General features: G+C 36.0%; 1 protein-coding gene across 2 annotated transcripts; it reads right to left on the bottom strand.

Moving 5' to 3' along the window:
- Positions 1–1,227: 1,227 nt before the first annotated feature.
- Positions 1,228–15,348, bottom strand: zgc:113054 (uncharacterized protein LOC541322 homolog). 2 transcript variants are annotated; one of them, XM_067373023.1, is made up of 11 exons: positions 15,216–15,348; positions 13,254–13,443; positions 12,952–13,043; positions 12,108–12,340; positions 11,752–11,988; positions 11,558–11,629; positions 11,204–11,420; positions 10,387–10,595; positions 9,596–9,668; positions 4,476–4,593; positions 1,228–2,008 (listed from the first exon to the last, which is right to left on the bottom strand). In XM_067373023.1, exons 1-11 carry the CDS (start codon positions 15,229–15,231, stop codon positions 1,813–1,815), a joined length of 1,653 nt encoding a protein of 550 aa, XP_067229124.1. In that variant the 5' UTR covers positions 15,232–15,348; the 3' UTR covers positions 1,228–1,812. The 2 variants fall into 2 exon arrangements, with proteins under 2 accessions (XP_067229124.1, XP_067229125.1); XM_067373024.1 differs by lacking the exon at positions 4,476–4,593 and having other exon boundaries at positions 1,820–2,008.
- Positions 15,349–15,522: the final 174 nt, after the last annotated feature.

Raw genomic sequence — 15,522 nt, 5'->3', positions numbered from 1 at the left:
ACATGTACCTCAGCTCTCAGAACTACATGGAGTAAACAAGAACAAAGTAAGTGTATTTATGCACCTGCCCTCTTCACTCCGGAGGGGAACATGCAAGTGGTGCACAGGACAAAAAAAAAGAACAGTCAGCACTTGCATCTGTTGTGGTGGACACATTTGCAAAGAGCACCAAGTGACATGCTGCAAGTCCTGCTGGAAAGACTGAACACACACACACTCTTAATAGTTAGTTTGATTGTTTAGTTCTCCATCCATCCTCAACTCTTGCACCATTGTTCAGTTTATTTGAAGTTGTTGTTGCATTTTGGCTCGTAATAAATTGTTCATAAATCTGATCCAGAGTAGATTTTTTACAGAAAAAAAATGGAAAAGTGTATCACTGAAGGATTTTGAGGTTTTAAACTGGCTTTACCATCACAAAAAGACAAGCATTTCACGCATAGGCCGTCTGTACTTTTCACCATCAAAAGGCAGCAGGTGCATAAATACACTTACTTTGTTTTTGTTTACTCCATGTAGTTCTGAGAGCTGAGGTACATGTTTTGATTTTATCAGACACATCAAGGTAAGTGCGCAAAGGTCATACTCTCTCTCAGACACACACATACACACACACACACACTATAATATACTGTTTTACTCCATATAACTCCATATAAAAGCCAGAAACGAAGCTTTTTTTTGCACAGGCCTATCTAAAGGGTTAATGGTGCCACGTGGTGATCAACAGTAAAAATTACAAATTTTACCTCTTGCCAACAGGGAAAACCACAAACAATCAAGAATACATAATTATATGGTGTCACGGCTTTGCAATCAAAAAATGTGGTTATAATGGAAGTCAATGGGGCAAAAACAGCCACGAACAACAAATGAGGGAGAAAAAATTCAAATCTGATGCTGCACAAAAACTAACAATGCATCAAAACCAATGTTAGTACTAATCTTTGACATGTCCAAGACTGTGATAAAAGGTAAAAAAAAATCCAGTCCACAATTATTTTTTATATTGAAAATAAGTCATTTTGTGTGTTTTTTTCCCAAAGTCAGTGACATCATTTAGGAATTTGGCAATTAAAGAGTAAAAATCCCGGATTTTTTTTAAAACATTTAGTAGTTTTGATCAGGACTGAGGTTGATAAACAGATTTGTGCAAAAAAATTTTGAAAAAATATTTATCTGATACATTTTTACAGCAGTTTAATTTAGTGGATGTTTTCATCCACGAACATAACGAAAGGGTAGTGAATTTGAACAATGCACAAGGACAGAATTTTCATTTTGGAGTGAACCTTTTGCGGTCATAACTTTTACAAGCCAAAAAATGTAAATTGTCCATAGTCAATAGTGTAGAGAGGTAAGAAGACAGACTTCACACAGAAGTCACTTTCAATTCGGTGAATTCAGGCAATCGGCTTGAACACGAGTAAAATCTGCGTTGCAGAATTTTACATGTTAACACAAAACTCACGATTTCTATTGAAATGACTGAATTTCGCTCACAAAATTTCACCTGTTGACTGTACTGTACTAGCATGCTAAAATACCACTAAATACAAATTTGGATAATAAAAACATGCTGTGAAAAGCAGCGTTTATTGTAAAATTGTTCAAAAGCAAAACGCACTGGTTGAAAAATGCACAAATAGAATTGCTTACAATTGACAAACTATGTAAGTTTTTATGCTGGACCCTTTGATTACTTAAAATGTACAGTACATCCCTTCACCAAAGTACTGCATCATTAAAATCAAGTTAGTCAGTATCCTTTAGGAACTGTGGGTATTACCAAATCCGAGAGGCAAACTTTCTCTACCACAGACTCTGACCACCCTCTATGACTAAGTTATGCCCTGTCATGTAGTCAGAGGCGTCAGATGCCAAGTATACCACTGCAGCTTGGAGGTCTGTCACTTGAGCCAGTCGTCCGGCTGGGATATCTGACAGCCAGCGCTGAACTAGAGGCTCCAGACTCTCTGAATGGATGAGAGGGGTGTCAACAATACCACTGTAGAGGAAAAAGAAAGGGAGAGAGAGATCAGACATGAGAGGCAGGGAGACAGTGTTGTTTCAGGGCCACTTGCTTCAGTTATAGCAGTCACAGTGACATAAAATGAAGTTGGCTATCCTTCAAGGACCTCAGTAGTGAGCAAAACAGCTCTGATAGTGTTTACACTGGTTCATTTTGCTTTGATGGATGGATAGCGTGATTGACACACTCCAAACTAAACTTCAGAAGTCTTCAAGTTGACATGAAATCAAAACTTACCCTATTTACTATCTTTAAACCTGGTTCCTGGTCTTTTGGTGCATTTTGTCTACATGATCTTTCAATCAAATCTATTTGCATACATCTCTACAATGACCTGTTCAGTGTCTCCCAAACATAACTCTTATAATACAGAAGCCATTTCACCAATTGTTTTTAAAGAACGTCATTTGTGTTTTTTCTAAATAACAATATAAGTGGTATAATTATATATAATCAAATCAAATTATGTTCTTTTGAACTTTCTATTAATCTTTCTAATATCCTGTTTCCACAAAATAAGCAGCACATCCTTTTTCCTATCCTAAAACTTTTATCATATTTTATATATATATATATATATATATATATATATATATATATATATATATATATATATATATATATATATATATATATATATATATATATATATTATATAAAATATAATATTATATAAATTATATAAAAATGACTAATAATAAAAATGATGTATTGAGGTATAGTTACAACTGTGACATAGAGATTCTCAGGGGTGAACTTGACCTTCACCCTCCACTTCCACTGTAAAACCAAACAGTGAAATTAATTAAAAGAAATGAGTTTGTTTCACTCAAATAATAATGAAAGTTCATTGTACTTAATAGAAAAAAGTGATCTAGTGATTCCATTGTGGTGAAGAGTAGAGTGGTTAGGTTGAGGATTTTTCTACTAACTTAAAAAAAAAATGAATTTGTTTACTTAAATGTTTTGAGGTAATAAGTTTCCTCAAATGTTTTGAGTATTCCCAGAAATCAGACAACAATTGCATTCAGGCCTGGCTCCATTTAGTACACATTCCAATTAATTCCCAAATGATAAAGTCAATTCTTGCCCTTTAATCTCATTTAATTTTCTTTTTTATTCATTTATTCATTATTGTTATTTAATATTGAGCACTTTCCTTATAGTCAGCATGAAAAGTTCAACTAAAGGATCAACAACTGTCCACATCAACTGCGGTTTTGAAATTATGTCCGAACTTCAGTGGCGCTTTTGTCTCTAGCTAAAGGAAACGCACACCAATTTGGAACGAACGTACTTCACGGAGAGACAGCCGCATGGGAAATACAGCCCGTCTGTTCACACACTCAATCCCCAACAGCCTTCCATGCCATTTAAGCCTGGCCGAATAGATTCAATTCGACTTGATACCAAATCCACCACCGCGGCTAAATCAGAGGCGCTGAAGAAGCATGTGACACCTTTGGTTAGCATATTTAAATCTCAATTATATTTCTCATCAGCACAGCTTTATCTAGGAAACCGTCCTGGCAATCAAAGGCTTACTGTTTTCCCTCAGCCAATTTTGTAGATAATGCGGCTTATCACTGTCGCGGCTAAAGTTGCCAATGAAATCAGGTGGCAGTCAACCTCACACGCGCTAATTGTGGTCCCCCCTGTCCGTATGCATATTTACCAACCGTCACTTCACAGAAATCAGGGGCCCATTGAGAGACCTCGTATTTGAGGGAGGGGTGGGAGTTTGGCTAAGAGAAAAGAATTGCTTCCTCGCAAATTAAAATGAGAAAACAAGCTGGTGCTTTACAGAAACGAATAAAGAGCACATGTGTGCGTGTTGCGGATTTGCTGTGGGAACCACGGGGGCTTGGGGATGCTCGGCTTCAAGCGACACGCGCACGCTTCCTCTTGCTCTTTTCTTCCTTTCCTCAGAAGAACTGCGCTGACAAATAGATACAAACAAGGCTGCCATTGTTTTGCTGACACTTCTGCTGAAGAGGCTAATTTGAATCCCTAATTGAATATAACAATTAAAGAAACTGTTTGCTCTACTCATCCCTCTAGACGTCATCCAATTAAGCCGGATTGTATTGTTTCACACTGTAATTTAGTAACTGAGTCTCAATTGTGTGGCCCATTGTGTAAAATAATGCTTTTGACCCTGTCAAAACAAATTAAGTTTCCACTTAAATATCAAAAAAGTCCTCTTTCTGTTTAATTGGTGCAATGCACATATGAAGAGAGAAAGGGCTTTTTTGTTTGTGCAAAAAGTTGGCATTGATTCATGTGTTACATTCGAAAACATAATACTGGGAAGAACCAGAGCACGTGACTCTGCATAAGATTGCATGTAGTGGGAAATAATCAAGTTAGAAGTAATAAAAGTGTATTCCAGTGAAATTGTGACTTAACCCAGAAAGCACAGTCTATGGTCTGTCACACTTACGGGGAGATGCAATTGACTCGAACGCCTCGGTCGATCCACTCTGTGCCCAGGGTTTGAGTGAGCTTTACCACCCCAGCTTTGGACGTGTTATAGGACAGCTGCTTCTGTGGGTGTGGCACTATTGAGAAGGACACAGCACATTTAAAACTTATGAAGAACATTTTTATCAGTTTTCTGTCATTTCAACTCTTTCTAACAGTGAAATCCCATTAAGTGAAATAGTAAAATTGACGTGAGTGTATTTCATATACTGGACAATTGTGACCACTTTTTCAGTGGCCTTGGGTCCAGAAGTATTTGTCCCATTGATTTTCCATATAGGGATTTTAAAAACATCTTCAGTAAAGAGTTATGGTTAATGTTATCATTAAAAATCTATTTGTCGTAAAAAATCTATTTACACGTTACTACATGTACTTACTATAGTAATAACAGTAAATTATGCATAATAAGAAACTAACCCTAAACCAAACCCTAATCCTAACCGTAACTCTATAGTAAGTACATGTAGTTAATTAATATTACTCAGTACTTATTTGAGTGAGTAAAATGTAACTACATCACCTTAAAATAAAGTGTAACCGAATTTTTATTTAACCCCTTAACTGTCACTATCCCACTAAGGGGAGCTTTTTAGCCGTTGAGCGCATGTTTTTCATATTACATATTTTAGTAATCATCATAAATTGGGTATCATTGCAAGCATATGAACTCAAAATTCATCCTGTGAAAACCGTTTTGAAATTAGATGTTGTGTTACCGTGGAAACGGTACTCTTTTTGTGGGCTCCTCCCCTAGTGGGTGGTGTCAGGTTTCATATTACAAATTTTATTTTAACTTCTTTATATTTAAAACTTTTTCTAATCTTGACAAAACACATATTGTCGGAAAGGTCTGAGTCTCAAGGTTTCATGTTTGGTGATTTTTTAGTCATAGAAGTGACATTTGGATAGAAATGTATATATTTGTTATAGGAGGAGCATCAAAAATAAATAAATAAATAAATAAAATTAATCAAATGTGGGTGACATCCAGAGGATATGTTTGGTACAGCGCCTAAACAAAATCTCATGGGAACCTAAATTTTTGTGATATCTACTTCAAATTTGGAACACAACTTGTTCAAACATATGGCTTTGATTTGATATAAATTTTGGAGTAAAAATATTTCATAAAATACATATTTTATATAAAATAATAATGTTTAGTACAGTACATTTGAATTACAGTAAATATAAACTTCCATAACTTTTTCATACTTCAAGCTTCAGTGCGTCAGGAATAATCTGCTGAGTGTCTTCTTTAAAATGAGACCAAACTTATGTCTATATTCCAAAGTATTCTTGAATTACAACCATTGTGAATAGTGCAAAAAGAAATGATGTTCATGGATGCGATTATTAATGATACTCTAGTATGAAGTAGAGCAGGACCGAGTGTTGTGGGAGCTAAACGAGGCTACTGGAGTGATTGCGCAACACACGCCACGAGCAGCGGAACTTTTATTATGCCACAGTCGCCGACGCTGTTTCCGCTATTCCAGTCATGAGTATGAGGTAATACAGCTCTGTTTATCATATTAGATACATTTGAGTGTGTTGAAGATGATGATTAACGTTACTCTGTGTGTTCGCTCGGCAACTGCTGTGAGACACTTGTTGCACACTGCAGTAAGATAGATCAATTTTAGAATATCATATTAAATGCTGGATGGCTTGTGTTGATAAATAGCATGCAATTAATTTTAAAACGTACTGTATGATGGAGAAAATGCTGTATTACTGTTATTGAAAATAAAGCTGCATCTGATTATGCTTTGTTAGCTACTTGACAAAATAGTGTTTTTCTCTGAGGTATGGTGAAGCATGGTACTCGCTAAAAATCAAGAAAATTAGATTTAAACAATAAGACTAAATGTGTTGAGCTATATAACAATAATTAGTTTTCTGTCTATAAATATATCAAAACAGTTGTTCCCTTGTCTATTAAAACATAAATATTAAAGAGTCTTTGGTGTTTCCATGGTTTCTACAAAGTAAAACCGGAAACCGAGGGTAACGCGGGTATGACGCCATTGACAGGCGACTCCTCACACGTCCCGGGGGCCTTGGTTAAAATTGCAATTTTCTCACGATTTACAAATAGTTGCAAACATTTGGGATGTTGTAAGTACTCAAGTAAACAAAATATATAACACTGGCCTAGTGGTTTTTGGATATTTTACTGCAAAATTCTTACATATTGCACCTTTAAATAAACCAACTTTTAAACACATTAAAATCCACTTCATACGCAATATGACCTAAACATGTGATTAATACAAGGCCCGATTACTTCATTCCCCTCATAACTCAGCGAGAGGGTCTTGAACTCCAATGTGACATGAAAACACTTTCATTAGCTTTTGGGACCCCGCAGATGAAGCGATGTAAAATTAATTACTGGGGATGTTCGGTGTGCATCATCTTCAGGAACAAAGGCAAAACGCCATTTGTTTGCCTTGACCATCACAGATGCTCAACGCTGCATGCGATGCAGGGAAAAAGGGGCTTGCTTGATTAATCATCACGAGGGAGGCTCCAAGTTACATGCAACTTTAGTAGTTAACCCCGTCACCCGGTGATCTCACTGCCAAATTGCCGTGGTTGGGAGCGGGATGATAAATACGGCACAGCTGTGCGAAGGCAGCGGCCAGTCCTGTGGAGATGGGTTCGCGCTCTCCGGCCCCTCGTTTGTTTTAAAGGAGAAACGCTAACCGGACAATTGTCAGGTTGCACTGGGCCTGGTTTTCGAGGGAATCCAACCAGTTATTCAAAAAATGAGGCCGTTCTTTGCCTACAAATAAGCTTTAAGATTCAATGTCTATCTTATCGGCACACAAAAAGGCCAACATGTATTAATCCTAGCAGAAAATGCGGTGAGAGAACAGGCCTTTTTATGCCTCAGAGTGGCATTGATGTTTCAAAGAACATTGCGGTTTTAAGAGCAGTCAGCTTGAGAGGATGAAGAGGACAGTGAAACATATCTTAAATCACATTTAACATTCATACAGATTTTCATTTCACACTTTAAGAGCAAGGTCTGATCTGTACATTTCAGAGATGTTGCAGGTCAAAGTGATGTCACCAGAGCCTGATTTGTCATCCAAGGCTCATGAGTATTAAAGGGTTAGCTCACTCGGCAAAAAATAAAAAATAAAAAATCATGTCGGTCCAAAAGTCCAAACCCATGTGATTTCTTTATACAGTGGAACACACAAAAAAAGATATTTGTCAGTTGATTTTTGAGATTTTCAGTGATAATATCTGTTTGTTCATCACACAAAGCTATCTTATGGCTTCAAAAGAATTGAAATATAGTGCATGAGTCATGTGAACTACTTTTATGGTGGTCCTTTTTAGAGTTTGACAGCTCTCTTTCACTATATGTTTTTGCTGTATGGAGAAAAAAGAAGCAGCATGAACATTCTTCTAAGCATTTCTATTTGTGCTTCACAGAGGAAAGAAACTTATATGGATTTGAATTGACACAAGGGTGTGTAATTGATAACAGGATTTTAATTTTTGGGTCAACTAACCCTTTAACAGCCAGTCTGTTCAGGTATCACTTCATGTGTAAATGCATGACGCCACCTATCTTCCATGTTAGGTCAAATACCTCTCTCATCCATGGACCGAACAGCAGAAAAATACAAATCCAAACAGATCATTTGAAATATTCAAATATGTATTTAAAGTGGTCAAAGGGAAAAGGAGATGGGAAAACACTGTGCTATTCACCAGATGGACAGAGGCAGTGTCATTGTGCATTTTAATTGAACTTTCAAGATGTATTCCCCAACTTAGCTACAACAGCCCCCATCTGATTACACATTATGACAATATTATAACAGATGTCCAGGCCAATAAAGAAAATTCCTGAAGGACTGTATGTAATGTGAGTAATTGATCACTTTTTTTCCCTTGCCCTCTACTCCCCCTTCCCTCTCTCTCTCTCTCTCTCTCTCTCTCTCTCCACTCTCCTTTAGCAGCATGCTCCTGTGTTACAGATTGCACCCACAGTTGGGACTAGCGTCCATATGGTACACAAGTTTATTGGCTACTTGACTACACTGTTGATGGAGTGCTGCTGTTGCACAGCGAGGGACCTGTTGGAGGAATTGTGTTACGCTGCGTCGCAAATAACGTTCCTTTTACAGCATGCTGCATAAAAATCAAACACTGTTTTTTTTCCGCAGCTCTAGACAGAGCACCAGGACCGGCGGCATACCAGGAAGTCCCTTTACACGAGGCTGAACAACAAGTTGCAATTTACAGCCTTTCAACAGCGTTACACAGTTGTCATGTGTATAATGATGCAAAAACAGCCTTGTGAGGGGCAATATGGCTGAACAAACAATAAAAGGGTCAGTGATTTTAGATGGTTGTACACACAGACAGTTTGAGCACAAACACTATGTCAGATATATAAAAATGTATTACAATTTAGCAGCTTTTCTTGGCTGGTTTCAGTCTATTAGTGTGTTAAAATGGTGCAGGCTGTTTACAAACCTAAAGATGATGCCGTAAATAGCATGTTTCTAATTTCTGAATTAAAAATTCATTTATATATATATATTATATATATATATATATATATATATATATATAAAATGTGTGTGTGTGTGTTTATGTGTAATTTTATTAATATTATATTTTATATATATATTATATATATATATATATATATATATATATATAAAATGTGTGTGTGTGTGTTTATGTGTAATTTTATTAATATTATATTATATATATATATATATATATATATATATATATATATATATATATATATATATATATATATATATATATATATACTTGATGGTTAATTTTTCTGAAACTTTTCTTTCTATATAATGGTATTTTTTTATGAAACCAACATGAATATAAAGACACGTTTTAAAGTAGATTTCGAAACCATTTTTCCTCATCTTTATCATGGACACGTGTGTACCTAAATGGTATTACAAAAACTTGTCTTTCCAAAACCCCACCCCTACGTTTGATGAGAGTATTAAATTCAGAGGGAAGAGACAGTGTAATATCTCAGCTTATGGTGGCATAAAAATCATCACTCACCTATTAAACTGGCCATGGAAGCTGTGTTGATTATCTTGCCGTATCCTTGCTTCAGCATGACACGACCGGCCGCCTGAGGCGGTAATTTGAGGGAGAGAAGAGACAAATGTGCTTTCAGAGGAAAGTATTGACACCTTCACTAATCAGACTTCCACGTCTACAGTCTACAGGGAGAGGAATAACACTCCCCACATGAGGAGAGAGACAAAAAGTGTCAAAAACTCTGGGCGTTCATTTTAATGCGTGTGAGGCATCTCCATCACCTCCCGGTTTTGTGTAAAACAGCTTACTCTGATTTATCTGGTGCCTGGCAGGATTTAATGTCTTCTAATGCTGTAGGTATGAAATCACTTTCCTTCACACTTCTCTGTTCACCTATCAAAGCTTTTATTCCATCTCCCAGAAAATGTCAGAAACTAATGGAAAAGTTGTTGCTAATATACAAAGCAATTAGAATCTGCAAAAGTTTGGGAAAATACAAGTAATGGAAGCCCATGTGACAAAATGTTAAATATGCTTGGTTTAGTATGATAAAACTATATGTAAGGTGGGGATTTGAACCTGGGTCCCTTTTCAGGACAACTTGTCTAAGTTTAACCTTTGGTCATGTCTATATAGGTGCCTCCTGGTGACAGCATGATGCTGACTGACTGTGGGACTATGAAATCTTTAGCAAATGCATGCCACATTATTAACATTAATCCTATTAACATTTTTTCAGCAATGCTTAGACTAAATGGGTTATCTCAGCTGGAATTAATGGCAAATAACATATATAAATGATGTGGTACCTGACAACACATGAAAGTCCCTCTGAGGTTAACGTTAAAGGTTTGGTCCCACTCTTCTAGGCTGGTGTCTTCACTAGCTGAGTTTTTGTTGATGCCAGCGTTGTTGCAAGCGATGTGAATCGTGCCCCATTTTGAAACAATGTCGTCAATCATCTTCTGAACGTCCTCTGATTTGCTAATGTCTGCAGCCACAGCCATGCTCGAAATGCCTGGAGCAACATATATACATACATAAGAAGCAAATGATAAGACAAAGTCCAACGTGTACATGACCACATAAATATTACAAAATAAATGTGGAGTTTTTCCCTCTTTTAAACACTAATTATATATATATATATGTGTGTGTGTGTGTGTGTGTGTGTGTGTGTGTGTGTGTGTGTGTGTGTACTAAATTATGTTACAGACAAAAGATGTCAAAAATAAGCCTGAACAGCAGGGAAACAGAGGATCATTTTGGTACTATGATACTACGGCGCCATCTGCTGATAAAATCAAGTAAATCATCATAAATAGAAAATTATGCAGCATTTTTATTATTACTTTTTAATTATTTATATTTTTTCCATGTCAATAAATGTTTGTTTTAGCAATTTTGTTATACGCTTTTGTCATTTTTATTAGTTTTTTGTTTTTTCATTTTTATTTAGCTTAAGTTAAAATTAGTTTTTTTTAAGTCAGTTGGAGAGGCAACATTTCCCATTTTTTACATTCTTTATGTTTTTCATCTAATATCATTTAGATTTTGTTTCATTTCAAGTGAATATAAAGATTTTTAGTACTGCCTGAAATACAAGAACATGAAAGCACCGCTTACCTTTCAAAGTCAGTTCATGGGCCACATTTTCTGCCTTTCCTTTGTCCATGTCAATGATGGCGACTTTGGCTCCAGCTTCTCCAAGGGCATGTGCGAAAGCCCTGCCGATGCCCTGACCGGCCCCGGTCACATAGGCCACTTTCCCATCCAAACGTAATCTGTCCAGCACTTGCTTCCCTTGGACTCCTCGAAACACCTCATCATAGGTCACAGTACTCTGTGAAGCATAGATCATCATCATTGCTCTGATCAAGAGCTGTACTCAAGTTTTATATCAGTTCTGCCATTTTAATTAGCATTAAAAAAAGCGATCATTTCAGCCTAAAAACTTTTAAGGCATAAAAATACCTCTACCTGTGTGTTTGCCTGAGGTGTGTAGGGCACTCTTCGTATTATAGTGAGGCCATCTCTCAGCGGAACAATAACCTATAAACAATGATTAACTGTCAAATTCAGACCAATAACAAAAAAAAAATCTGTTTAGTGTAAAATATTAATTTTGTAACGAATAAAAGTTATAACAGTATAAAAGTGAATAACATGCACACCTGCTCTACTCGAGGATCATTTGTGACAAACTGATTAAAATCTCGCAAGGCTTTCCCAATATCATCTGCTGAATCCTTGAGGTAAACTCTCCCTTTAAACAGTGTGTTGTCTACACATATAACGCCATCTATCCGCAGAAGGTTATGGTCCAGGAGGAACTTGTAATAGTTAATGTAGTTTTGTTTGTCTGCATCGATGAAAACCATGTCAAACTGCTCTCCCGTTGCAGCTAATTCCTGCAAAATAGTAGAGCATTTTTTTTTCTTTTTTTCAAATAATCAAAATTACTTGCTGGGCAAGACATGTTTAACAGCTCAAGTGACTGCTGACATGTAGAGATGGTGGGGTATCCTACCTTTAGGGTATCCATAGCAGGCCCAGTCTTTACAGTTATCTTTTTACCATGGGGAGACTTGTCAAATATAGGTTGTGCAAAGTCTTTCAGGTAGGGCTCGAGCTCACAGGCAATGAGTTGGCCATTTTCTGGTAAAGCTTCCGCCATTGACAAGGCCCCATATCCTGTGAACATTCCTATCTCTAAGACCCTCTTTGCTTTGCTCATGTGGACCAGCATCTTCAATACTTGACCTATAGAATGACAATAAACAGTCTTAAAATATAGTTTGCACATATGTGCTACTGTTTAAAAGTTTACAGTCTATAAGATTTTTAAACATTTTTGAAAGAGGTCTCTTATGCTCACCAAGGCTGCATGTATTTAATCAATAATACACAGTACATAATACACAGTGATATTGTGAAACATTATTAAAATAAAAAAAAGTAACTGTTTTCTATATATTTTAAGGCATAATTCATTCCTGTGATAGCAAAGCTGAATATTCAGTCTTCAATGTCACATGATTCTCCTCCAGAAATCATTTCAATATGCTGGTTTGATGCTCAAGTAATATTTTTTATTATTATCGCAATTCAAAATGCTTAATATTTTTGTGGAAAGAGTTATTCATTTTTTTTTAAGATTCTTAAATGAATAGAAATGTCAAAAGAACAGCATTTATTCAAAATATATTTTGTAACATTATAAAAGTTTTTATTGTGACTTTTTGATTAATTTAATGCATCCTTGCTGAATAAAAATGTTAATATTTAAAAAAATAAAAAATAAAAAAAATCTTATGGACCCAAACATTTGAACGGTAGTATAAACTAAATCTTGCAATTAAAAAGATGCATACCTTCTACCTGTCCAGTGATGCATGTAACAGGAAGCCTGAATAAGGTTTTTCCTTCCTCATGCACCTTATTCCAGTCATGAGAAACTGATTTCCTACAGAAAATGAATAATATGCCAATCTATGATGTGTATATTGCATAAACATACTTCATAAAACATTACAATAACACAATAGTATGTGAATGGTAACCAAAAAAGCTTGCACTGCACAAACAGCTTCAGGACAAACACAGAAACACACCATAAATAAAGACACATATTAGTAATCTGAAGCTCACACAGAGTTTTGGGTGAATAAGTTACCTATACAACTCATCCAACGGTTCACTCTCCTGGCTGCTCATTTGTTCTAGGTAACCATCCAATCCGCTAGCGATGTCCAGGGCCTTCTGAAGATTATCACGCAGCTCAGCTGGAATATTTGCATTATTCTCAACAATCTCTTTAGCCTTCAGCAGGTGCTCAACGACGAACTCCACAATAGTGTCTGAAACTAATATTCAAAAAGATGAATTAGTGAATGAGTAGTATTGTGTAGTTAGATGCAAGGGCGTAGATTTGGTTTCAATATTGGGGGGTTGAATGTTGGTATGCTGCCTGTTATTATTTTTTAATTAAAAATAAATATAAATAAATAATAATAAATAAAATAATAATAATTTATAAAAGTTAAAAAAGTTTTATAGCATTATTGGATAATTATTTATTCTCTACCTATCTATCTATCCTTTATAAATTTATGTAATTTATGCATAATCATTAATCAAATTCTAACATAATTTCTTTCTTTTTAGAATCAGTTATGTTAAATATTGAAACCACCAGTAGGCGGCAGCGCTTTTTTATTGAGTGCGTCACTTAAATCGTTCATTCAGCCAATTCGTTCAAAGGTCAGATTAATTTAGGAAGAAAAAAAACAGAGATGTGAATACGTTTGTCATTGGTAATTACAGACACTATTGAAAAATGAACTAACAAAAAAACAGACGGCTGTTTTGGTTAGTTACACTGAAAATTATGGCTAAATTGTAATGGATTAGCTAGCTAAAATATATGTGGAGTGTATTACACAACATTCTCATACCTCCTTCTCAGTACATGCTTTATTCTTTTTAACGTCCCTCTTTGACCAGCAGTTTAATATAGTCAACTGGGCAGCGGTTCTCTTCATTTTTGGTGCTACCCGTGCTCTCTCATTCAAACAGTAGAGCACCACTCGCGTTGTTTTGGTGAAAGTGCGACGCGCATTGGTTGGACGTTACCAATCAGTTCAATGGAGGGAATACAGTAAGAAACTATGGTAACTTTAACCACATTTAACAGTCGGTGTTATGTTGAGATTTGCCTGTTTTTCAGAGGTCTTTTAAACAAATGAGATTTACATAAGAAGGAGGAAGCAATGGAGTTTGAAACTCAATGTATGTCTTTTCCATGTACTGAACTCTTGTTATTCAACTATGCCGAGGTAAATTCCATTTTTGATTCTAGGGCACCTTTAATTACTGATGTCCGCTACCTGGTAGTTGACTTACACTAAGATTTAGAAATGAGAACTGGTTACATGACACAAAAAGACTGTGTAAAGTATTACTGATACAGGTCACATAGTAGCCTATCACCTATGACATTGTAGCCTAATGTACTGAACACGTGAGTCATGTTACTTGTCCTACTTGTAATTATTCGAAGATACTGAAGCTTCTGGGTGCAATTGGTTGCTAACACCGTGTTTATTTACAATATAAAGACAATATTCTTCAACGTATTTTTTTTTTTTTTTTTTTTTTTTGCTGCAAGTTCACTAATCTCCTACTTTCACTCTTAAAAATAAGTTTCTTTATTAACATCCATTGAACCTTTACATTGTACAAAAGGTTCCTTATAGTGCAAAATAATTTAAAAAAAATAAAAAAATATTCTAAGAACTTTACTGAAAGGTTCTTTCCCGAAGCAAAATGGTTCTATTGCACCGCTACAAAAAAGCCCTTTTGTAACCTTTTTTTAAGAGTATGTGACATACGCTGTCTACTCGACCGAGTTCAGTAACACACTAATAACCCTGACTGGAATCCCACTAGTGGCTTTTAAAGTTATTTTCGGCGGTGTAAATTCTCAGTAAGGGTTGTAAGTCAACATTAAACACGCATTAGTTCTGCTGCAACATACAAAACTGACGTTATTTTTAGAAAATGTGCAGTTTGACTTGTCATTTAGCAATCTATAAATAGTTCGGGAATACAACCCGACGCACGTAAACATTCCTACCTTTAGCTGCCTGCATACTAGCGATTAGCGAATCCTCGTGGTTTGAACAGGAAGAGTTGTGTTGTTCCCTGTTGCACAAGCTCACTTTACGAGCATAAACGTTATGCAAACTATCACGTCACAAACTTACACAAGTTAACGAATGCTCCGTTTCCGTGCGCAGCGCAGCTGTCTCCTGTGTCCGTGTACACAGACTACGTAAAGGCGCGTCTGAGCACAGTTGAGTTTGAGTCCCAACCCTTGTGAATCCCAGTTCACGACCCACAAACCCAGCCAACACTTTTTATCTGTTTATCCTTCAGAATAT

Source organism: Chanodichthys erythropterus, chromosome 21 (assembly GCF_024489055.1).
Source record: "Chanodichthys erythropterus isolate Z2021 chromosome 21, ASM2448905v1, whole genome shotgun sequence".
Taxonomy (NCBI): Eukaryota; Metazoa; Chordata; class Actinopteri; order Cypriniformes; family Xenocyprididae; genus Chanodichthys; species Chanodichthys erythropterus.
Note: the sequence above shows the minus strand (reverse complement) of the source record. Positions and strands in the feature narration are given on the sequence as shown.

Bases quoted from the DNA above. Each gene is read 5' to 3' on its own strand.
- zgc:113054 (XM_067373023.1), bottom strand. The intron at 11,630-11,751 runs GTGTGCATGTTA...CATTGTTTATAG, and splicing joins ATGATCCTCGAGTAGAGCAG to GTTATTGTTCCGCTGAGAGA. The intron at 11,421-11,557 runs GTAGAGGTATTT...TATGCTTCACAG, and splicing joins CACCTCAGGCAAACACACAG to AGTACTGTGACCTATGATGA.